Source organism: Misgurnus anguillicaudatus, chromosome 1, assembly GCF_027580225.2.
Source record: "Misgurnus anguillicaudatus chromosome 1, ASM2758022v2, whole genome shotgun sequence".
In the NCBI taxonomy this organism is placed as follows: Eukaryota; Metazoa; Chordata; class Actinopteri; order Cypriniformes; family Cobitidae; genus Misgurnus; species Misgurnus anguillicaudatus.
This window is the reverse complement of record NC_073337.2, coordinates 12812355-12836425: the sequence shown is the minus strand read 5'-3', so window position 1 is coordinate 12836425 and position 24071 is coordinate 12812355. Positions and strand designations below refer to the sequence as shown.

Below are 24071 nucleotides of genomic sequence, written 5' to 3'. Positions count from 1 at the left end.
CGGGAAAGAAACGTAAGCCATCAACATCTAATAATTTACGCAAGAGACACTCTGGATACTTGTTTGCCCGGGCCGACAGCATCAAGTTTCTGTCATGCTAACACATTGACCCCAGGGGATCTTATGAAAAACTTTACATTATTTTACTCAAAGTCAACGAAGATCGAGCAGGACCAAAACATTTTACAGCTGATCGCTGTGAAAAATGTTAAGCGACGACGTCAAGTATAACCGCAGCAATGACAGTGTTCTTAATATCACAAAGTAAGTGTTTTTATTAATGACATTAATGTTTATACTTTTTAATTAGTGTGTACAACTAGTCAACTAAATGAATATAACATGGCAAAGATGAATGCACATTTATATAGGCGATTGATTCAATAGATTTATAGCATTTTGAATAAAAACTTGTCATGGATTTATTGCATTTTGTGGAAAAAATAATCCGTTTTTATAATAAATCTTTGAAAATCAAGTTATGGATTTGAATTTTTTATGTTTTTATAACCTAACGATGCTATGTGAAAGTTTGTAACAGAAAATAGTGTTTTTCATATGGTCACTTTCTTGGTATAGAAAACACGTTTTTACCAAAATTTGTCAAAATGGATTTATTGTGTTTTGGAACCAAACTCTTCATATATTTGTACCTACATTAGCACCTTTTGAAAGGGTACTGCCCCAGTGACAGCTTGAGACCATTTTTCGACAAATTTATTTCTGACATTGTACTACACTTTAACAAGTCATTTTTACGGAATTTTACTTTTTTATTTTACATATTTTTCATGTTTTTCTAAATACAATTAAAAATTGTAAAATTACAGAAATAGACTGCAAATTTACATATCCACTGTAAAATCACATGGGAAAAATGGAAGAACTTTTTGGATTTTTCAGTGTAGGTGACTTAAAGTCAAAATGACATAAGCAGTGCCATAACTTTAGTTTATAATAAACAATTTTGATGCTTAAAATGGACAGGCTGTTGCTACGGTACCTTTAAGGGCACTGTATGTGAATCATCTCTGTTTTGAATGGTTAATATATACGTATCACCAAATAGACCTTTTGCATGTTTGCAAACAGAGATGACGCTTTTTTGTTGGCGGAGCCCAACTGGTGGCAGAAAGTGACAGCTCCGCAATAGCGGTGTAAGGTGTTTTAGTGTTAAACTGTGATTTTTTTGGATCCGGTGTTCTGTCGAAGTCCGTTTCCCTTAAGTGTAATGTTTCTTATAACATTTTCACCAAGTTACGTTTATTTTTTAGATACATTTAAAGTTTAAATGGCTTGGCTACTGATATGTGTGCATGTATGTAATGTATATGTATTGTTCTTTATTGGTAAATCAATAATTTTTTACAATATGATTCGCTAAAGTAAAGAGCACTACTATCATGTATTCTATATAATATAATTTATTAAATATTTCATAATTTTCCTGCTTTCTATTAGTTCTTCCTTGTATTTATAGCCTTCATGACATGTTCTAAAACTATTATAAAACTATTATGTTTAAATATAAATTTATTTGTATAGGCATGTTTATATGTTAATAACACTTTACATCGTGTGTGTGTGTGTGTGTGTGTGTGTGTGTGTGTGTGTGTGTGTGTGTGTGTGTGTGTGTGTGTGTGTGTTTGTTTGGCTATCTTTGTGAGGACCAGCGTGAGTTTTTAACCTTTGGAGTGAGGAGCTTTTTACAAAGTGAGGACATTTAGGCCGGTCCTCACTATGTTTTCACTGTAATGGCCTCCAATGGCTGTAATATAGGCTTTTCTCTAAGTTTTAAAGAGGTCCTCAGATTGATGGAAAAATGAGAGGGACCGATTTTTTTTTTTACCTTGGATACACACACGGTTTGCTCTCTATCGCCCCCTATGAATTTACAACATATTGCGCCTATAAATAGTCCTTGCGATAGCTCTAAAAAGACTGCTTTTAGGGAATTTCTTCAAATTTGTCATAAATGTTTAGGGTGCAAATTATTTGAGGAGCAGAGTTCAAAGGTCAAGGTCACTGTGACTTAACAAATCAAAATGTTGGCCATAATTGAACTTGTGAATTCAATATCTCAGGAATGCCTGAATTTCTTTAAGTCTGACACAAATGTTAAAGCTGATTAGATCTCTATATATTGATATCAAAAACAGATGAAGGGGGTTTTATTACATCTGGATACATGTCTAGTGATATTTTGAAGTTTGTGATCTTACACAACAATTTTTGGCTATATCTCAGGTCAAAGGTCAACTTCCATGTGACATCTCAATGTCTTACCAAAACCCTACATATTTTATGCATTTTTATTACCCTCTGCAAGAATAACCATATATATTATTTAAATTATATTTTATGAGTGTATTTATTAAAATCCAGTTACCTGTGTTACTACAGTAATGATGTATTAAAAATGTAAAACCATGGTGAATTTAGGTATTGCACTTTTTATCAAGGATTGCATGATCAGTATCTGAAATTTAAATGGACCTTAAAATATTACATTTATGTTACTGTATTTACACAATATGTGTAAAAATTGCACCATTCACAAACAGTACAGGTTAAAGACTACTGTACAAGTACTGTAATAACAAACACACAATAGAGAAGCATTTCTGTGAAATTATCTCTTAACAGTTAGTCTTCATGTCGATGTACAGTCAATATTAAAGTACAGACAATATTAAATAAACCGACAGTTTCGAATTCACTATGCAAAAAAGTTAACTAAACTCAGAGCATCTGCCAAAGTGGTCTGATGACATCGACAGTGTAAAATAAGAAGCACTTACATTTGAAGATACAGCAAATCACACGTCAATCATCGACGGATTTTCTTCAGTCTGTGCTGTTACAGTATAGTGCGCGCGTTTATCTGACGACGAACAGGTCGCGCGCTTATACTGCCGGGTCTTCATCAATAGTACACGTGTGAAGTTTGCTTTTAGTAAATAGATGTAGTAGATTCATATCCATGCCATCCAACACTCTTTATGTTCTCCGTGTTTTTTATATGAGTGAAAAAAACCGCAACAGACGGTCCAGTTTGCGCAGCGTACTGAACAATTCATTCAAACTGATTCGCGAATCAATTCAAACGTTTGGCCCATTGTTCAATACATTCGTGATAAAGAATCGACTCAAATGACTCATTTATTTGCAATACACGAAGGAATCGACTCAAATGAGTAATTAATGAGCAAATGGCCAAGAAACAATAATGAATTAAAATACAGTAACGCAGTAAAAGTACAAATTGTCCATTAAATTTACTCCAGTAAGAGTTAAAGTGAACCCTGAAAAAACGGCTAAAATTAGCATAAGCTGGTGAGCTGGTTTTAGCTCTTTGAGTTAAAAAAAAAAAACATGGTTACTGTAGTAAAACCATGGTAACAACAACAAAATAAGTTTTGACAACCATGGATTTCAAAAACCATAGTTAAACCTACTACACTTTTACCACAATAAATCCATGGTTAATTTACATAGGCCTAATGGTTAGCTGGTTTTGCTAATGAACCATCTGGTTTACCTGTGTTTTGGTCATTTTTTAAGCTGGTTAAGCTGTACAGCTGGTCAGGTTGGAAGACCAGACCCACCAGCTTGACCAGCTTTGCCAGGCTGGATGGGCCAACTTAAAACAGCTACTGACACCTTAAACCAGCTAAAACCAGCTACCAGCTTATGCTAGTTTTAGCTGTTTTTTAGTAGGGCATTTTAAATGTACTAATAGTAAATATTTTCAGAAATCTTACTCAAGTACATGTAATGAAGTAAATGTACCGTTCCTACCAACCTCTGGTTGCATGTATACTTATTACTTAAACGCAGCTTTATGTATTAAGACATATATAGTACAGTTACAGTGGGTTAATGACTTTATATCCATATTTGTGTTGTTTCTACTACTGTGGCACACGCTGACAGTCGTGTAGTCTCTCTTGACTAAACAATGTTGTATTAGATTACTTCAAACTGAACTGTAGGTGAAATAAATCACAACCTTCATCTAAACATTTGACAGAATGACAGTAGACAGTATAGCCTATTTAATGTCTAAATCTAAGGCATCACGTGTGAAGGACATGGGCAATTCCGCAAATTCAGATAGGAAACAAAAAGGATGTGGAAATAAACTTTAAGTCTGCCTGGTTTTTGTTACTGTAATTAAAGTTTATATTAATAATTTCATTGATTCTCCAGTCTTCTTCCTCCAAGCAATTGTTTCTCAGTTTTATGGTTGATACACTTTAGCTCTGATTTGAGTAATTTTGTGGTTATTTATTTTGCTTGTTATCAGAAATAATCTACTGTACTGTAGATGGACTTCTGTTCTATGCAGACGTTTACTGGAAGTTAAGTTTGGGCCACAAAATCCGTTTGTTTGTGTTATTGCAGCTGAAAGGTCTATAAGCGACACTTCAGGTGTGCTTACATTGTGCATGTATTGTCATCAATATATTGTTCTAGACAGATCTGACCAGCCCCAAACTTCACATGGTGGTTTTGCAGCATCCCCTGAGTGTCATACAAAGATGTCATACAAAGTCTCTAAAATAAGGAGTTTTTCTAGTTTTTATGCAGGAATATGGCCTTTATATGCATCTGTGTCTAATAGCCACAGAGATGCTCTTAAATGAACAATGTCAAGTCAAATGAGGGTTAGGCTCGGGGTCTGGTGCTACTATGATACTAAATTTCAACTTTATGTGATCTTTGACCCTTACATACAGTCACCTTCATAAATATTGGAACAGAAGCACATTTTGTGTTACATAGTTTATAGTGCACACCCTCAGCTTTACTCAGAGGGCATTCACATCCAGATTGTCTAAATAGTTAAGGACCCTGCTAAAAAAACAGCATACCAGCAAGACCAGCATATGTTGTGTTTTGGTGCTTATTTGCTGGTGCAGTGGTTCTTGGCGTTGTTCCTGGAGGCCCGCTGCCCTGCACATTTTGTATGTCTCCCTTATTTAGCACACCTAATTCAAATCATCAGCTCATTAGAAGAGATCTCCATGAACTGAAGTGAGTCTGTCAGACAAAAGAGACATACAAAATGTGCAGGCCAGTCGGCCTCCAGGAATAACATTAAGAACCACTGTGCTAGTGAACACCAGCTAAACCAGCATGGACCAGCATAATTCCCATGCTGGTCCATGCTGGTTTGATGCTGTTTTTTTCAGCAGGGGAATAACAGCCATTTAATGTAACTGCCCCTTTTAGATATACATCAAAACACAACAAATCCATCAGAGAGATGGCAGGAACCTTAAGAGTGACCAGATCAACATTCTAACTAAAAAAACACAATGGTGAGCATAGCAACATAAAAATCCTGTACACCTATATAGGATAACAGTGGTGGATGATCTTATTTTACTCTCACATTTTAAACTGCCTAAACCATTCATCCAAACTGGATGTGTGCACTTTAAGCCTATATTTACTATATGACTTTAACTGGAATAAATTTTGGTAAAACAGCTTAAATAACACAAAACCTGCTTCTGTTTCAATACTTATGGAGGTGACTGTACATTTTCCATGTATACTTTATTATTTTTCATATAATTTATTCTATTGTCATCACTAGTGTTATGCTGTCTATTTTGGAGGTTGATGGAGTTTTACTGAAGTCAGATGTTGTATTACCTGGCCACACAGACATGGTCACTTGGAGGGAGACAGCTATTTGGTTAAAGGCAGGGTATCTGATTTGAATGTATTTGAATGTATTTGTTGAAATTTCTGTCATCTGTGAAAGGCGTAGGACCAAAAAATTTTAAACCAATCATAGATCTCGGTTCGAACGGATGTTGTCTTTTTTGTCCCTCATCCGTAAGCATAATTTGAATGTCACTGCGCAGCTTGTTCACGCAGACACCATACATCATCGGTGTGTTCACGTGCGCTCATCTCCTGTCTGTAAACAGAGGGATAATGACAAACTTTTCTGCTGAATTGACAACCTGCACAGGAGCCACACAACGAAAGAAATCTTTTATAACAACAACAGCAAAAACTGTCTGGCTCAGCAAAGAGCAAAAACACAAATGAACATCGGCAACTTGCTTTACCACGAGATGCAAACAGCTGCAGGAGGCAAAGGGTCTAAAAGTTTATTTTGGTAAGACAGGTACACGATATGTTTGTATTGAGATGGATTCAGATATTCTACTTTGATGAAACATTGTGTTGCTTCTGAAATTTGTGTTCGTTTATGTATTAGCATAACGATATAGTTATGTTACTATGTCTACACAGCCGAAAGTGTTCTTTAATTCTGATGTAAAACAGTTGTTTATGTTGGTTATTTTGGTAATGTTATTCACTTTGTACTGCAAAGTTTTCTCACTGGTGAACGAGACATGAGATGTGACCGTCTGATCTGTGCGTGTTCATGTGTTTTGAAAGAGGTGTGACTTTGGATGGCAATTTGAATGGAGAGGGGCATCGTGATTTCATTGCTATTCGGCTACCGTTAGCAATTTATAACTAAATTAGTTATAGGGCTGATAGCACAATGCTATCTTCCAGTCACTCACACAGTATGTCCTGTGGTCGACTGCATAAACTGTTTAGACTAGTCATACAAGTTAGTAATCTATTTTCTTCAAAACTGGTCAAGACTGATCTCATTTCAATCCAAAATGTACTGATTAGCCCTAGTTGATTAAGACACAGTACATAGTGGCCAAACTAAGGTTGAATGCCCTGTGTTATAAACAGTGACATGTTTGATTAGTCTTGCATATTTGGTTAACTCCAAAATGGAATCAGTATTGTCGCTTAACTACAGCTGCTTGACTTCTCAGCATAAGGATCATTATGAAATTAATATTATTCATTAATATTTGAAATTTAAAAGTGGGTTTACCCCATGCCATCTAATAAAGTGGGTATACTCTGTATATACCTTGCACTACACAACTGTTTGTAGCCACACATTAAAGTAAATGTACATCCATATAACTTCAGCTCACAAACGAATAACACTGTACCTCTGTGAGCCAGTTAAGTACATTAAATACAGTGTAGACATACTAATTTAATCGAAGTTTAGTTTAGTCTTCATTTTCTCATATAATTCCAATTTAAAGAATTGTTTAATCAATGCATCATTTACATACTGGATTATAATCACTAAATTTTTGCATATAATGCTTAATGGTACTGCTTTTGTAAATTTACTTTAATAAAAGTTTTAATGCAGGCCTTTAACAAAATGAATACAGTGTTAAAATATCATATATTTTTCACTACAGTTATATTTAAATGAATGGTTAAATCTGACTTAGGTTAAGATCTTATTAATGTTGAAAAAGTCAAGATTCTTCCATGTGAAACACTGTGACAATATTGTTGTGATACAAAATCAACGCCCATCCCCCAATGCCCCAGACTAGCGCTACACTGCACGTGTTTGCGTCGCCCAACCCCCACTCCTCAGACCAGCGCTACACTGCACGTGTTTGCGTCGCCCAACCCCCACTCCTCAGACCAGCGCTACACTGCTACACTGTTTCCCCATCCCCCATTTCACTGCACTGCTCATCAGCGTTTGTTTATAACTCATGGTTGATGGAGCGATTTCAGAGAAGATTGGAGAGACTTAGACAGCATCACAATAAATGCGCAAGCCGTTTTGAACAAACTTTTCTTCGTCAGGTAAGTGTTTCTAACATTATTATTTATCTTCATATTTATTTAAATGCATGTTTTTGTTTTAATTGTCTTAATTGTCCAGAAAGCATAATGCATATCAATTCACAGACTAACTGTCGTTTTTGTAAAACATCTCAATGTTTTAACCCTTGTTTAATGTTTTAAGATTGAATCAGAACTTAAGACCATAGATTGTAACATCAGTACAGCCTGTAGGCCTCACTTTAAGAGTCATGTGATCATAGATTAAGATGAATTAGGATGCATTCATTTGGTTGTATTTGTGCAGTCTGTACATTTTGATATGTTTAATATGTGTTATGCTGATATACATTTTCAATCTTGGTGTCCAGGAAACAATGGGAGAGCGTTCAACACAGGTATGTGCTTTTTCAAAATCTTTTAAAAAGTTCCATTTGTCATTTAATGTAAGGAGGAAATGTGTATTTCGTAATGTTACATTACAGCGTTCCGTGGCCGTTCGCGTGTCACGTTTTAAAACACGTGCTAAACCCGGATCAAAGCGCTTCTTTCTTCCAAAGCGCGCTCCCGTGGCGTGTTTCTTAGCAACCACGAGCTGCGCTCGGCGAGGATAACGTAATGCTTTATCGGATTTAAATCGCCCCTCTGTACCTCGCGTCAAATTGCGTTATTTGTTTCGATGAATCTGGTTGTGACTTTGAAGTGTTTGCACAGAGAGCTGTCAGTCACTCAAAAGTACGAGAAGGAGTTGCGGGGGTCGCTCATGTCACTGCTTCCAATGGTGACACAATATAGCCTATATATAATATATTATAATTTTTATTTATATGCATACATATAAATGCATACATATGAATATATATATATATATATATATATATATATATAATTTTTATTTATATGCATATACATACATACATACATACATACATACATACATACATATATATATATATAATTTCATGTCCACCTAGCTTTCATTAGTGTCCAGAGTTTAGTGGAAGCACACGAAATGATTGAAAGTGTCACACATTTTCAAACAGTTGCTTTGAACTAAAAACAAACACCTCTGGGTTGAAAGCTCAAAATATCAAACGCTTTTGGTGGTCAGACTTGACGTATTTATTGTTGTATTTAGTAAAAACATACAACAACCATGCGGCGAGGGGTGGATATTGCATGAGATGCATTGTAAAAGTCCCGTGTGGCGGAAACAGATTTTATGCCTCAAAATTTTGACACACGTGTCCGCAATGTCAGCATTGCTATTTATAGAGACTGTGGTTCAGTCTAATTGTGTTTTTAGGTATGTTTCACATATAAAACATCAAGTATCTGGACAATTCCATTGGCTCTAAGCTACAGCACAGGGTTTTTTAACAGTGGCGGCTGATGACTTCTCTTCTGAGGTGCGTAATTCATAATGTGTTTGCAGTGTCGTGTGTTGCTCGTCAAGTCAAAATATTTGTTTGTTGCGTCATGTGAACCATGTGCATCATGCCTCTTTTTAAAATGCGTGCCTGGTGCACACACGTCGAATGATAAAAGAGATGCTCATGTTCACAAAATACTCGTACGACACCTACTTAACCCTAACTTTGATTACACATAAGATTAACAGAGTATCTGGCAAATGTGAGCGTCTCTCTTATCATAAACCCCTTTGAAGCATCTGCAGCAGGCTCATATTTTGACATGACGTGATGCACAGTTTACATGATGTGCCGAACACATATTTTTAAAATGATGAACCACACACATAACAGGTTACATACATGTTGTGACGAGCTTCACATCATTTGGCCTCGAAAAATAAGTCACCGGCCACCACTGGTTTTCAGACTTTTTTGTCAGCTGAACACCTTTGACCTAAATTATTTACTTGAGAATTTCCCTGTGATTTTCCAGTAAATATTTTAATGTCTCATTTGCATGTTTTAAAAACATTAATTTTTCTTCCGTATTTAAGTTTATTCAGCCCTTTTTTACACAGATATTACAGAAAACGCATCCTGGTTTTGTCTGGAATTGTTTGATCTTCATTCACACTGTCAATGACTTCTCGGAATCTGTGTTTGCATTCACACAGATACAGCAAAGATCCCGTAAAGACACGTTTTTAAAGGAACACGCCCACATTTTGGGAATTTAGCTTATTCACCGTTTCCCCTAGAGTTAAATAAGTCCATACCTTTTTCATCTCCGTGCATGCTGTAACTCTGTCTGACGCATGCCCCTGCTAGCTTAGTTTAGCACAAAGACTGGAAGTGAATGGCTCCAGCTAGCATACTGCTCCAAATAAGTGACAAAATAATGCCAACATTTTCCTATTTATGTGTTGTGACTATACAAATCACACCGTGTACAAATAACAAAGTCATATAAGCCATCTTTTAACAGTATACATAGTGGGAACTATATTCTCAGAAGGTGAAGCACTGCTTCTTGGGCGAAGTGATGTCTGTCGCATGAATTCTCGGTTTTATGATGTACTGTAGTATTGCATAATGGTTACATGACATTCAAATTATACAAATCTTAGTAAGTTTTTCGTAACACTTTACAATAAGGTTGTATTAGTAAACATTAGTAAATGCAGTAACTAACATCAACAAATTAAACATGCATTAATTAATGTTAAAAGTTATAACGCTTGATTTTATAAATGCATTAACAAATGCTGAAATTAACATGAACAAAGATTAATATATGCTGTAGAAATATTGTTCATTGTTAGTTCTTGCTATCTAATGCATTAACTAATTGTTAAGAAATATATTCTTATTATAAAGTGTTGCCAGTTTTTTTCCTCTTTTTTTAAACGTACTTTAAATTCATTTTACGATTAAATTGTAAGCAATTGCTTTCAACTCATGAACCCTGCGATTTCAATTTGACATTCTGATCATAAGGATTATACCATTAAAAGTTCATGTATTAATGTGAAGGATTTTAAATGATTTAATAGATATAACTAGGAGCCAACTCTCTGCTTTTTTGCTTATAATAATAATAATAATAATAATAATAATAATAATAATACTTTTAATTTGTAGCTGGATGCTATTTCTGAGGAGCAGGAGGATAGTGATTCATCAGAATCAGAGTTATCCAGTTGTGCAGGACTAGACCCAGATTACAAACCAGGTCAGAGTTCATCGTCCAGTGATTTGAGCCCAGACAAAGGTTCATCGTGGAAGAAACCAATGATGTCCAGTGAAATACTTGAATGTTCCGACACAAATTCTAGCGACAGTGCCATCAAAAAAACTGAAAACACAAGAACGTATGTAAAAAAACACCATAAACTACACAAGATAAAAAAGACAGATACATCCAAATTAAATGTGACCCTAAAAATTTGCACAAGGCGGGAAGACAAGAAAAGAGCTTGGGACAAAAGACATTATTGCCTCTACTGTGGGAAATCTCAGTTAAAGATTTCAAGACATTTAGAGAGAAAACACATGGATGTCAAAGATGTGGCATATGCCTTCAGCTTTTCATTAGGATCAAAACAAAGAAAAAGTCTTTTAGAACAGCTCCGCAACAAAGGAGACTTTAAACATAATTCCAAAGTTCTGGAAAAAGGCAGAGGACAAATAGTGACGTGGAAGCAGCCATCTGATAAAGCCTCGGTTAAGGATTATTTGCCTTGCCCATACTGTTTTGGAATGTTTAAGAGAAAAGACCTTTGGAGACATCAATCATCATGCAGAACAAGAAAATCTTGTGTGACCGATGAAAAAACAAAGAATAGACGAAGTAGAATACAAAGTCGCGCCGCATCCCTGCTTCCTATTGCAGCTTCCTCAGATGGCTGTCAGAGCATCATTAACCAAATGAGACAAGATGATGTTTCGTTTCATATCAGGAGTGATAGTTTAATTTGCAACTATGGTGAATCACTGTACGCAAAACATGGTCGAGTGAAGTCCAGGCACCAGTACATTGCACAAAGAATGAGAGAGCTTGGCCGATTCATGTTAGTGGCTAAGGACATGGACAAGACTGTCAATTATCTTGAAGATTTGTGTGTGCCATCAAAATATCAGCTTGTTGTCAGTGTTGCCAAGTGTCTAACTCAGTTTAGTCCAGGCAAAAATGAGTTTGGAAAACCTTCAACAGCAGTCAAAATTGGATTCTGTCTTAAAGGGGCTGTGGAGGTCCTAATAGGACAGACTCTAATGAATGAAGATGATCTTGCAGAAAAGAAAGCTAAAAAGTTTTTGGAACTTCTGGAGAAAAACTGGAGAAACAGTGTTTCTGTCACAGCTCACCAAACCATACAAGAAAAAAGATGGAATAAAGATGATGACATCCCCCTCACAAAAAATGTGATTGCTTTAAGAGACCATCTCAGGATGGTAGAAGATGAAGCAAGAAAGGAATTGACAGAACAAATGGATTTACATGCATACAAAACATTAAACGAGTCCGTTCTAGCACAGGTCATTATCTTCAACAAGCGGCGTGAAGGGGAAGCATCACGCCTTACTCTTGACGTTTACATGAAAGCAAGCACAAGTGCCATAAACGAGGACATTTATAAAACCTTGTCACCATTGGAAAAGCAGCTCAGCAAGTTATTAACCCGCATAGAAATCAGAGGAAAACGAGGAAAGAAAGTTCCAGTTTTCTTGACAAAGAGAATGAAGGCATCAATTGATTTGTTGGTTCAAAAGCGAGTGGAAGCTGGTGTACCTGCTGAAAATCCCTATCTCTTTGCAAGACCCGGTGTGATGACAAACATACGCGGATGTGACTGTCTGCGGAAATATGCAAAAAAAAGCAAAGCAGAAAACCCTGAACTCTTGAGGTCAACTAAATTAAGAAAACAAGTTGCCACACTCTGCCAACTCTTGGACCTTAGTGAACAAGAACTGGAGCAAGTTGCAAGGTTCATGGGGCATGATATCAGAGTTCACCGTGACTTTTATAGGCAAACTGACAAAACATTTCAAATTGCCAAAATAAGTAAGCTTCTGTTTGCAATGGAGCAAGGCACTCAGACTTTAAGGGGGAAGAACCTTAATACACTTGCACCGGCCTGTGGTACGTTTGCAGTTTTATCTCCAATGCATTTTTATTGTGTAGACACACATCTTTTAACTGCCTGTGGTTTACCCACTAGGGTAATTTTTAAGAGCTAATCATTGACTTTATTGGACAACTGATAGCAGATTTATCATTTACTGTATACTACCAATGTAATTATTTTAATTTAGAAGAAGTCCATGTAAAAGTATATTTCTATAAAATTTTAATGTTGTTATCTGTTACAGGTGAAGGTCCCACACTGAATTCTGTGGGTGTCTCACCGAGAACAAAGAAAAAGAGAGTAAAGCTGGCTGAGGGTAAGTTTTTAAATTTCAATTTTTTTGGCACTAACACTAGGGGACCATACGTGCCATTTTCCCGGGACGTGTCTTGGCCATGATTTTCGGGTGCATCTTCCGAAAGTATAATTTGTCGACCGCACACGTCATCGAGAACACATCCTGGGAAAATACCACATACACTGTAAAAAAATTCCGTAGAAATTGCAGCTGGGTTGCTGGTAACTTACCGTAGATTTAAATTTATGTTTTTTACTGGCAACATTTTGTTCAAAGTAAAATGAACATTAACCATTTACAAGTCTTTGTCTTTATAGAGTAAAACTAAAAAAAAACTGCATCAAGCAAAACATTCTGGTAAACAAAACCTGAAGCAAAAAACAGAAAAAGGTTGATGATGATTTCTGGTTCCCAGAATGCTTTGCATGAGGCTGTTATTGTATAGTTTTATTCTGTAAAGATAAAGACTTGTTAATATTTAAAATTTATATAACTTTGAACAAACTCTTGCCAGTAAATAACATAAATCTAAATCTACGGTAAATTACCGGCAACCCAGCTGCAATAACATTGAAATTTCTACGAAATTTTTTTACAGTGTATGGTCACCCTAACTAAGACCGTGTCCTAACTACATGCGAAGCGATATGATTCCAGCGACAGGCAGTTTGTCTGTCCATACTGAACAGGACTAAAGGGCTCGTTATAGTCGTGCGTAGGTCCTACGGCGTAGGTTCCGCGTCGGTTTTCATTTATACTTTTGCGTCGTCATGCAAACACACGCATAGACCGCTGGTATGCAGTAACCATGCGTGTCACCACAGCAGCAGCGCAAACGTCAAAGAAGGAGAAGCTTAGCAAGTTAACCCACAAACGAATAAGAAACTGCAACTTGTTGTGTATAATTTGAGAAGACCAGCAATGGTGGAAGTAAATAAACAGCGACGTTTGATGCAGTTTGAGTTAAATCACTCCTCAACTTGGCTCATCTTGTTTTCACCGTCACAAACGCAAATACCTATGACGCAGTTTTTTTTACCTGACGCGAGGGGTTCTGGTGGACCAATCACAACGCTTGCGGTCTGCGTAGATCTGACGCGCTGTTAAAATTTTTGTGAGGTGCGCGACAGGCTACGGATAGCCTACACCGTAGCTACGGTGTAGAACCTATGCACGACTATAAATCGGGCTAAAACAGGGGCGTGCCACATCATAACAGTTTGCTCTGTTTGTGCGCTGCCCTATCACACTGCAGCTGAAGAGCATGCACACATACACAGTAGGGGTGGCACGGTTCACAAAACCCTCGGTTCGGTTCGTATCACGGTTTTATGGTCACGGTTCTCGGTTAAGTACGGTTCTTGTTTTTTTTAACACTCCAGAAATTTATTATCTTATTAATGTATTAATTATCCATAATTTAGGATACAGTATTAAAAAAAGTTATATCATGTAATTATGCACAAACTGAATTTGACTTTAAGCACATTATTGGGAACATCCCTGAGGAAAGCCAGGCGAGATTTTGACACAGCGAGAGGGAAGACATTGATGATTTCAACATGCTTTTCATTTATTTGGCAAAAAAGAGAATGTGTATTGCCATCTACATGAACTTTGTGTGCATTTTTAGCACACAAAGATAACTTGCATTTATCAAAATGCCAACTTCAGTGTAGCTTTAAGATTTATCACTGAGAGGCTGCTTAAATAATGCAGAGAGAATATGTGAACGAGAGAGAAACATAACGTTTACACCTGTAATATTTAAATCCGTCTCTTTTGTCCACTTTTGACCATTTCTGTCCTGATTACTTTAAGGGGCAGTTTATGAAATAAGATCGCGCAACTTTCACACGCTAGCAAAATGAAACTACGTGGAAATCAGCCGCTTTTGTTTTATCAACGAAAGGCTAAAAATAGCGCTGAATACGAAAAGACGTAAAACAGTGTTCATTACCTCAGATTAGATAAATGGTCGGAGAGAAGGCTGTCGCGTGTGGCTGTAGCTATTGTTTTATTTCCGCTGTCATCATAGGTAACATGAAATAAAAACTGTTTCCACACACCAAACTTATACGACGCTGGCGCATCCTCCAACTGCGGGCAGACTTCTTTTTCTCTCCCTCTTGCCATTTCTACACGTAACATGACCGGCACCACTCACTCTCCACACCAGCCACCTCTTCTTTCGCGCTTTTCGCGAAAGGGGAACACGCTATCTGAGGTCACATACAGGGCACGAGGCTACATACATTGCGCATGCCATGAACCGTTGAACCGTACGACACACACGCGCTCCGAACCGAGACAAGCGAACCGAACGGTTCGGATTTTTTTCATGAACCGTGCCACCCCTAATACACAGACACATTCCTATGCTTCTTGGTGCTTTCCCCTGTGCAACTTTAGGGATTTGTTATTTATTTCTGCTTTTGAATCAAACATCTACAAACATGAAAGAGGAGAGACATAATATTCATAATGCGCATAGCTTTCATTAAATAAGATCTCTGTATAGGTGGAGCTGTCAGCCATGACATGTCAGACCGTTTCTAAAATAGAGTAATTGTGGTATCACGTTGTGGTTGGTTAGGACAAAACTCTGATTATCATGGAAAACGTAACTTTTATCGGATGTCGCCGTGGTGCATGTAGTTAGGACATGGTGTTAGAAGCACCTGAAACTTAATTATCTCAGTAAAGAGTTTATAGGCAAAGGACTTTTTGTTTTTTAGATGGAGGTTCTGATCTCTCCTCCCCTGAAAAGACACGTCAATCATGCCATGAAGCTGATGGTTCAGATGTAGATGGTAAGTAATGTTTGAATCTTGAAGACATGTACCACGAGAGTTAACAATACCTAATGTTTTTACTAATAGCTTCTCATGCATTTCTGCTACAGATGATTGTTCAGGAGCAAACCTGAAGAAAAACCCCACACCAAATAAGAACAGACGACGACGACAGACCAAGAGTGGGGAAACAAAGTGTAAGTTATTTTTTATGACATGATTCAAATCTCTGTTTTGTGTCAAGCTCAGTTAATAAAACACCTGATCCTGTTATAATGTATGAAGCTCACAGTTACACTTTTTGTTTTTTAGATGAAGGTTTTGATCTCTTATCTCCTGAAAAGACACGTCAACCATGCCGTGAAGCTGATGGTTCAGATGTAGATGGTAAGTAATGTTTGAATCTTGAAGACATGTACCACGAGAGTTAACAATACCTAATGTTTTTACTAATAGCTTCTCATGCATTTCTGCTACAGATGATTGTTCAGGAGCAAACCTGAAGAAAAAACCCACACCAAATAAGAAAAGACGACGACGACAGACCAAGAGTGGGGAAACAAAGTGTAAGTTATTTTTTATGACATGATTCAAATCTCTGTTTTGTGTCAAGCTCAGTTAATAAAACACCTGATCCTGTTATAATGTATGAAGCTCACAGTTACACTTTTTGTTTTTTAGATGAAGGTTTTGATCTCTCATCCCCTGAAAAGAGACTTAACTCATGCCATGAAGCTGATGGTTCAGATGTAGATGGTAAGTAATGTTTGAATCTTGAAGACATGTACCACGAGAGTTAACAATACCTAATGTTTTTACTAATAGCTTCTCATGCATTTCTGCTACAGATGATTGTTCAGGAGCAAACCTGAAGAAAAACCCCACACCAAATAAGAAAAGACCACGACAGACCAAGAGTGGGGAAACAAAGTGTAAGTTGTTTTTTTATGACATGATCAGGGCTAACATTTTTTCTTAGGTGCACCAGTACAAAAAATAGGTGCACCCAAATTTTTGACTGCATCGGATTTGTAGTTCACCCAAAAATGAAAATTCTGTCATAATTTACTCACTCTCATGTTGTTACAAACCTGTATAAATGTCTTTGTTCTGGTGAACATGAATGAAAATATTTTTAGGAATGTTTGTAACCAAACCATTCATGAGCCCCATTCACTTCCATAGTATAATTTTTTCCTACTATAGAAGTGAATGGGACTCATGCTTGGTTTGGTTATTAACATTCCTCAAAATATCTTGCTTGGTGTTCATCAGAACAAAGACATTTTGCAGGTTTGTAACAAAATGAGAGAGAGTTAATGATGACAGAATTTTCATTTTTGGGTGAACTGTCCCTTTAACACCGCTAGTTTAGGGCCCATGGTGGTTTAATACAGAATATAAACATGTAGGCTATTTTATAATTTTCATGTTGCCATTCCATTTTCCTTATACGAGTCATGCACAGTCCTGTTTGATAACCCGCATCTGCGCGATTAAAATAACACTTGACCCGTTATCCGACATCAGCATCAATTTATTTCATACCCGCCCATTTGACATAAAGACTGCGACCGGCCGCACCGCAATCGTGAAGTAAGAAGTAGAAACTTTTAAAGATCTTCATGCAGAACATTGACAGAAATAAGCACAGGGCAATGATTGGACAAATATACTATCATTTAATGTAAAACTTTGTGAGGGTCGGCAGATTGACAGCTGAGGGTTCAGCAGTGTTTGAACACTCATAAGCGCTGCGCTTATATTTATAATTGCCTGATAAATTGATGATATGATGGCAGTGATTCCAAAGGGATGTCCAAAAAAACCCTAAAGTAGAATTTTAAATGTTTAAAGTTTAATATCTCTTTATTGCTGCCCTGCATAAACCCGGCCGGTGATCGCATGATACGCGTGATGAGCTTGCATCTTGCATTACCTTAAATTATGGTCATATAAATAAAAGTAAAACAACATTCAAAACTGTAATGGTGTTCATTTATTTTTGTAAAGTTACACTCACAATAATAACAAAACATTGTGCTTTTTAAATGGGTAAAAAAAAGTTTTTTGTGCTGCATTGGTTTTGGAGCGCGTCACACAAAAAGTAAACTCATATTGGCTATAGGCTACTTTTGAATTCGTTTTGTAAATTTTCTAATTATTTAAGTGAAACACATTTCATGTAGTCTTATTTATTTTATTAGTTTTTCACCAAAGAAAGACGTAATCATCATGTCCTATTCATTGTAATGCTTTTTGCGCATAAATTAAACCCTTGGGGGGGAATTATTTATTAATGAATCAACAACGCAAATCAATGAATGAATTTATTTCTCTATTTAAGACAGCCAGTCTGGCAGGGAAGTAAGATTATGAAGAAAACAGTGGTCCTGACTCCTGGCTTTTTTCTATAAATTGGGCGCACGCGACATTGGTGCTCTGACTCGATTGTAAGAGGCTCATTACCTAATGCCGTCTTCGGACCAGGGCTGAATTGGTCACACTTTCGCGCCCTGAGGATTCAAATCTCTGTTTTGTGTGAAGGTCACATTATAACAGGATCAGGTGTTTTATAAACTATCAAGCTCACAGTTACACTTTTTGTTTTTTAGATGGAGGTTCTGATCTCTCCTCCCCTGAAAAGAGACTTAAATCATGCCATGAAGCTGATGGTTCAGATGTAGATGGTAAGTAATGTTTGAATCTTGAAGACATGTACCACGAGAGTTAACAATACTTAATGTTTTTACTAATAGCTTCTCATGCATTTCTGCTACAGATGATTGTTCAGGAGCAAACCTGAAGAAAACCCCCACACCAAATAAGAACAGACGACGACGACAGACCAAGAGTGGGGAAACAAAGTGTAAGTTATTTTTTATGACATGATTCAAATCTCTGTTTTGTGTCAAGCTCAGTTAATAAAACACCTGATCCTGTTATAATGTATGAAGCTCACAGTTACACTTTTTGTTTTTTAGATGAAGGTTTTGATCTCTCATCCCCTGAAAAGACACGTCAACCATGCCGTGAAGCTGATGGTTCAGATGTAGATGGTAAGTAATGTTTGAATCTTGAAGACATGTACCACGAGAGTTAACAATACCTAATGTTTTTACTAATAGCTTCTCATGCATTTCTGCTACAGATGATTGTTCAGGAGCAAACCTGAAGAAAAACCCCACACCAAATAAGAAAAGACGACGACGACAGACCAAGAGTGGGGAAACAAAGTGTAAGTTATTTTTTATGACATGATTCAAATCTCTGTTTTGTGTCAAGCTCAGTTAATAAAACACCTGATCCTGTTATAATGTATGAAGCTCACAGTTACACTTTTTGTTTTTTAGATGAAGGTTTTGATCTCTCATCCCCTGAAAAGACACGTCAACCATGCCGTGAAGCTGATGGTTCAGATGTAGATGGTAAGTAATGTTTGAATCTTGAAGACATGTACCACGAGAGTTAACAATACCTAATGTTTTTACTAATAGCTTCTCATGCATTTCTGCTACAGATGATTGTTCAGGAGCAAACCTGAAGAAAAACCCCACACCAAATAAGAAAAGACGACGACGACAGACCAAGAGTGGGGAAACAAAGTGTAAGTTATTTTTTATGACATGATTCAAATCTCTGTTTTGTGTCAAGCTCAGTTAATAAAACACCTGATCCTGTTATAATGTATGAAGCTCACAGTTACACTTTTTGTTTTTTAGATGAAGGTTTTGATCTCTCATCCCCTGAAAAGACACGTCAACCATGCCGTGAAGCTGATGGTTTAGATGTAGATGGTAAGTAATGTTTGAATCTTGAAGACATGTACCACGAGAGTTAACAATACCTAATGTTTTTACTAATAGCTTCTCATGCATTTCTGCTACAGATGATTGTTCAGGAGCAAACCTGAAGAAAAACCCCACACCTAATAAGAACAGACGACAACGACGACAGACCAAGAGTGGGGAAGCAAAGGGTAAGTTGATTATTTTTTAAGTAAACACAATACAACAGACATTTAAATCTGTAACAAACTGCTCAGAGACACAAGGGTTGAGGATCCAAATGCAGTTTAATATCAGGGCAATCCACAAACATAAGTCCAAGTAAACAGGCAGAAGGTCATACACGGGTAAACAATCCAATAATCAGGGCAACAAGGCAGACAGGGGTATAACACATTGAGATATGTGACCAGCAGAAAAGCGTTATGTTATGGAGTGACCTTTCTCTTTACTAAAAAGCATAAATTAATGAAGCCAAAGATCTGATGAACTGGTCTCACATAAGTCCAGTGTGACCGCAGCTTAAATCTTTGTATTTCTGCTTTGGATGAGTTCTTCAAATACAGTTGCAAGAATAATACATTTTACTTGTTGTGGATCAATTGATGTTAGCAGGTAAATTTATATGCGTCACATTGAGTGTGCTTCCCTTTCCAGAACGTGAAAAAAATATATATAAATCACATAATAAATAGTATTTATATACAATATAAAAAGAGTATCCCACGTTAAAAGAACATTAAGGTTTAGGGATGTTTGATTAAAAGTTTGTTGATTTTTTTTTTTGTGGTAAATTATTTGTTTAGAATAATCGATAGATTAGTCGTTATAAAAAGTCGTTAGTGGCATCCCTAGATCATGTAGATGGTTTCAGCAGTAACAACATAAACGGCTTTTGTGGAACACATGTAACTTCTGGTAAACCCTGCTAAGAATAAATAACAACAAAGTCCTTTTTAAAGTAGTTAATTAATATAACAAGCAAATTAAACAACACGTAGATTACCTAGGAAACCAAAACATTTGTTATTTTCGACAAGGTATTTGTTCAATGGTTCAATTTAGCAACTAATCAGACCATTAAACAAACAGAGACTGAAGTAAAAAACATTCACAAAACGTGCTCAAAACTAATGGTATATTTTTAACCAAACTTATTTGTCTATGCATTTACCTTTTACCAAAAGTGCCTGTCATTCCCTTTGACATCTTCATAAAATATCACGGCTAGCAACCTTCTACAATGCAAGTACATCACTCGGATACAAGTCAAAATCTTCACTCTGGGTAACTAAGTATTGTCTAATATTAGCCATTGTCTAATTCATTTTTAGATTTTACTCACTATTGTGTGCATTTAGAGGCCAAGTATAATTTTAGCTTAAGTATAACTTTAGTATATTTTCAGTTGCTAAACACTATGACAGAAAGCTTGAGTTTTACTCTCGATCTGCGCAACGCCACATGAAATCAAACACGTCTAATAAACTACAAACTTAACAATTACCGTGAACTTCATTGCACTGGCTTTGCTGAGACAGGATGCATATCTTCTGACCTTCAAAAACAATTTACATCACAATGACATAAACATACTTGTTTCCGGATCATAAAACATGTATGGGGGGACCATCATGAGTGTGGGAGGACCATCATCGTACTCTGGTATGTTTGGCAGAGTTAGGGTGTACTCGCATTATGTGAACCATATCGTACCAAGGTACGTTTGAGCCCAAAGTACAGTTCGTTTTGCTGGTGTGATTGCTTCGAATTGTACCAGAGTGTGGTACGCATAAGCGTAACTTGGTGCACTTTGCAGAGGTTGTCTCGGGTAGGGTTTACTTTGATTCGGGGGTGAGGCACTCGCTTCTGAATGCCAAGCTTCGTGTCATGGTAAGGGGCTGTTTACATCTGGTATTAAGATGCGTTTTGGTGGACGAGAGAGACACATCAAGTTCACACCTGGTATTTTAATTGATCTCTTTTGTCCACATTCGACCGCTTCTGTCCTGATTGCTTTGAGGGGATGGTCTGTGGAAACTGTGGGCAAGTCCCTCTGCTTTCGTTTAAACGCGAGTGGGAAAAATGACAGGTTTAAATTGATGTGAACTAATATTATGTTAGAGTCTGCTGCTTATATTATTAGTAAACAGAAAAATTTATGAAATAAGCTCACACAACTTTCACATGCTCGGAAATTAAAACAAATGAAAGAGGCGGACAGCAGCCACTTAATTTTTATCAATGAAAGCCTTAAGATAGTGCTGTATATTGTGTGTACGCTCTAGAAGTCAGATCCTATGTAAAAACATTGTGCTCAATACATTAGATCAATAGGCGGAGAGTCAACAGTCTTTTGTGGCTGCTCAAGCACATTCAACCACATGAGCATCTGCCCCACAAAGCAATCCGGTCGAATGTGTTTTAAACTACTTAATGTGGTCAAAAGTTGACGAGGTTAAAAAGTTTTAGACCTCGTTTACACTTGTCTATAGCATTGTTCACTTGTGATCTGAACAGGCAAAATGCATCTTAATACCAGGGGTAAACAGCCTCAATAACAATTGGACATGTGCAGCACAAATGCATACAGTTGCGCGTCATCGCATCCTAAATGACCCCAGGTAACAGAGGTGTGTTTGACATCATGCACGCTGCACGGACCGATCGTGAGTGATTGGAGAGCAGACTGCTCACACACATAATTATATACACATTTATTATACACAGTTATTTACCATCTATGTATTAAACTCACATATATTTTTACTCAGACTGCAGGCACAACGTCCACTTCTTTAGTGTCAACACTGTGGTACATGATTTCTGTAAACACAAATGTAGATAAACTTTATATTTAAAAAAATAAGGTTAAGGTACACACAGAAAAATACTTTATTGCAAAGGCATCTGGAATCCATGAAGTGAAGTAAAATGTTTTTTAAATGCCACAATCTTGGACCTGATCTAAAGAGATACTTTAAACAACAAGCATGTCTTGAAAGGCAGGTTTTCATGAGTTAAATATACAAAACAGTAAAATATGCTAGCTGCTAACCCACACATACTGATTTGTGGTTTTGATCAAAGATCATCTCATCTTGGCCCTTTTTTCGCAGACTGAGAATTTATCTACACACATTCACAGTTATGTATTTTAAATGGCAACTATAACAATTCGAACACTTCTAGTATGAAGACAAAAATCAATTACATAAAACAATTATGAAATGGAATGAAATTGAACTTTACCTTGCTGTAAAAACGTTTCAAAAGAAACCGACGGTCGTGTGGGCAGCTGTTTGATTTCGCATCATACAGGTCATCTGGTGGGTGGGTGCTTAGTTATTGGTAAGTCCTTTTCCATAGGTGGATTTTACACTGTTGATGTAAACCGACTCTTACAATTTCCATCTAGATTGCAAAAAATGTTATAATTCCAACAGAGACAGTACAGTATTCAACCACCCTTACACTATATACTGTCTAAAAGTTTGTGGCTCAACAAATCTTGTAATGCATGACCGTACCATACTCCTGTTACAGGCACAGGTTTATGTGTGACTTTGTTTTTTAGATGGAGGTGCTGATCTCTCCTTCCTTGAAAAGCGACTTAAGTCATGCCGTGAAGATGGTAGTTCAGAATCAGATGTAGATGGTAAGTAATGTTTTAATCTTGTTTTAAGTAGTGTGATAGTGTTTCATGAAGGCTTGATGTCACATTTTACTGTTTACACTTTAGTACACAGGGTTAACAATACCTAATGTTTTTACTAATAGCTTCTCATGCGTTTCTGCTACAGATGAGTGTTCAGGAGCAAACCTGCTGAAAAAAAACACACCAAATAAAAAAATAGGACGACAGACCAAAAGTGCCAAAGGTACGGCCTGTGAGCAAGCAGTTGCAGTTTAAAAAAAAACTTTATTTAATTGATACTTTTAGTTGTTCATGTAACTTAGCAACACTAAAGATTGTGGGTTTGATTACCAGGGAATGCAAATAATGTACATGTTAAATGCAGTGCAAGTTACTTTGGATAAAAGCTTTTGCCAAAAGTATAAATGTAAATGGTTTATGATTTAATGTTACAAAATCTACATTGTCATTTGTAGTGTCGGCCAAGGTAAATGTGAAGAGACCATGGAGTGAGGCAGAGAGGAGTGCAGTACACAAACACTTGGCCAAGTTTATAGCCGAGCGCAGAGTTCCTGGAAAACTGCCATGCATGAAGTGCATAGAGGAAGAAGAAGCCCTAAATGAACGATCTTGGAAGGATGTGAAGAATTTTGTGTACAACACAATTGTAACTCTAAATCGGAGATCTGCTTCAAGAAAACTAAAATTTTAAAGGCTAAATGTGGTCTTCATCTCAATCTCTCTTTCTCTGTTTCTCACTTTTCCTTTTTTTTTTGGTTTTAACATTTTGTTGTAACGTTTACTGTTTTCTGAAATTGTGAACAAAATAAATGTTCATCTGGTTACTGCA

General features: G+C 36.7%; 2 protein-coding genes and 1 long non-coding RNA gene across 13 annotated transcripts in view; 2 read left to right on the top strand and 1 right to left on the bottom strand.

Moving 5' to 3' along the window:
- The window catches only part of LOC129432617 (proton myo-inositol cotransporter), a 115971-nt gene that overhangs the window by 50012 nt on the left and 41888 nt on the right, over nucleotides 1-24071 (top strand). The gene's annotated exons all lie outside the window — the stretch shown is intronic.
- LOC129418351 (uncharacterized) lies at nucleotides 69-24071 on the top strand. 11 transcript variants are annotated; one of them, XM_073866597.1, is made up of 19 exons: nucleotides 6246-7683; nucleotides 8034-8060; nucleotides 10719-10809; nucleotides 12948-13019; nucleotides 15740-15814; nucleotides 15907-15993; nucleotides 16109-16183; nucleotides 16645-16728; nucleotides 18412-18486; nucleotides 18579-18665; nucleotides 18781-18855; nucleotides 18948-19034; nucleotides 19150-19224; nucleotides 19317-19403; nucleotides 19519-19593; nucleotides 19686-19775; nucleotides 23162-23242; nucleotides 23388-23465; nucleotides 23698-24071. In XM_073866597.1, the coding sequence occupies exons 1-19, from the start codon at nucleotides 7408-7410 to the stop codon at nucleotides 23931-23933; spliced, it is 1833 nt and encodes a 610-aa protein (XP_073722698.1). In that variant the 5' UTR covers nucleotides 6246-7407; the 3' UTR covers nucleotides 23934-24071. The 11 variants fall into 11 exon arrangements, with proteins under 11 accessions (XP_073722684.1, XP_073722698.1, XP_073722669.1 ...); XM_073866568.1 differs by having other exon boundaries at nucleotides 10719-12717; XM_073866583.1 differs by lacking the exons at nucleotides 6246-7683; nucleotides 8034-8060 and adding an exon at nucleotides 69-264 and having other exon boundaries at nucleotides 10719-12717.
- On the bottom strand, nucleotides 19853-23444 carry LOC141363691 (uncharacterized). Its single transcript, XR_012369207.1, has 2 exons — nucleotides 22837-23444; nucleotides 19853-22410 (listed from the first exon to the last, which is right to left on the bottom strand). It is a non-coding gene; the product is annotated as an uncharacterized lncRNA (long non-coding RNA).

What these genes read in the sequence shown, in the direction of transcription:
- LOC129418351 (XM_073866568.1), top strand. Translation starts at nt 7,408, where the DNA reads ATGCCCCAGACTAGCGCTACACTGCACGTGTTTGCGTCGCCCAACCCC. An exon ending in CAAGAGTGGGGAAACAAAGT is followed by an intron (nt 15,994 to 16,108) that starts GTAAGTTATTTT and finishes TTTGTTTTTTAG; the next exon opens with ATGAAGGTTTTGATCTCTTA. An exon ending in CAAGAGTGGGGAAACAAAGT is followed by an intron (nt 19,035 to 19,149) that starts GTAAGTTATTTT and finishes TTTGTTTTTTAG; the next exon opens with ATGAAGGTTTTGATCTCTCA.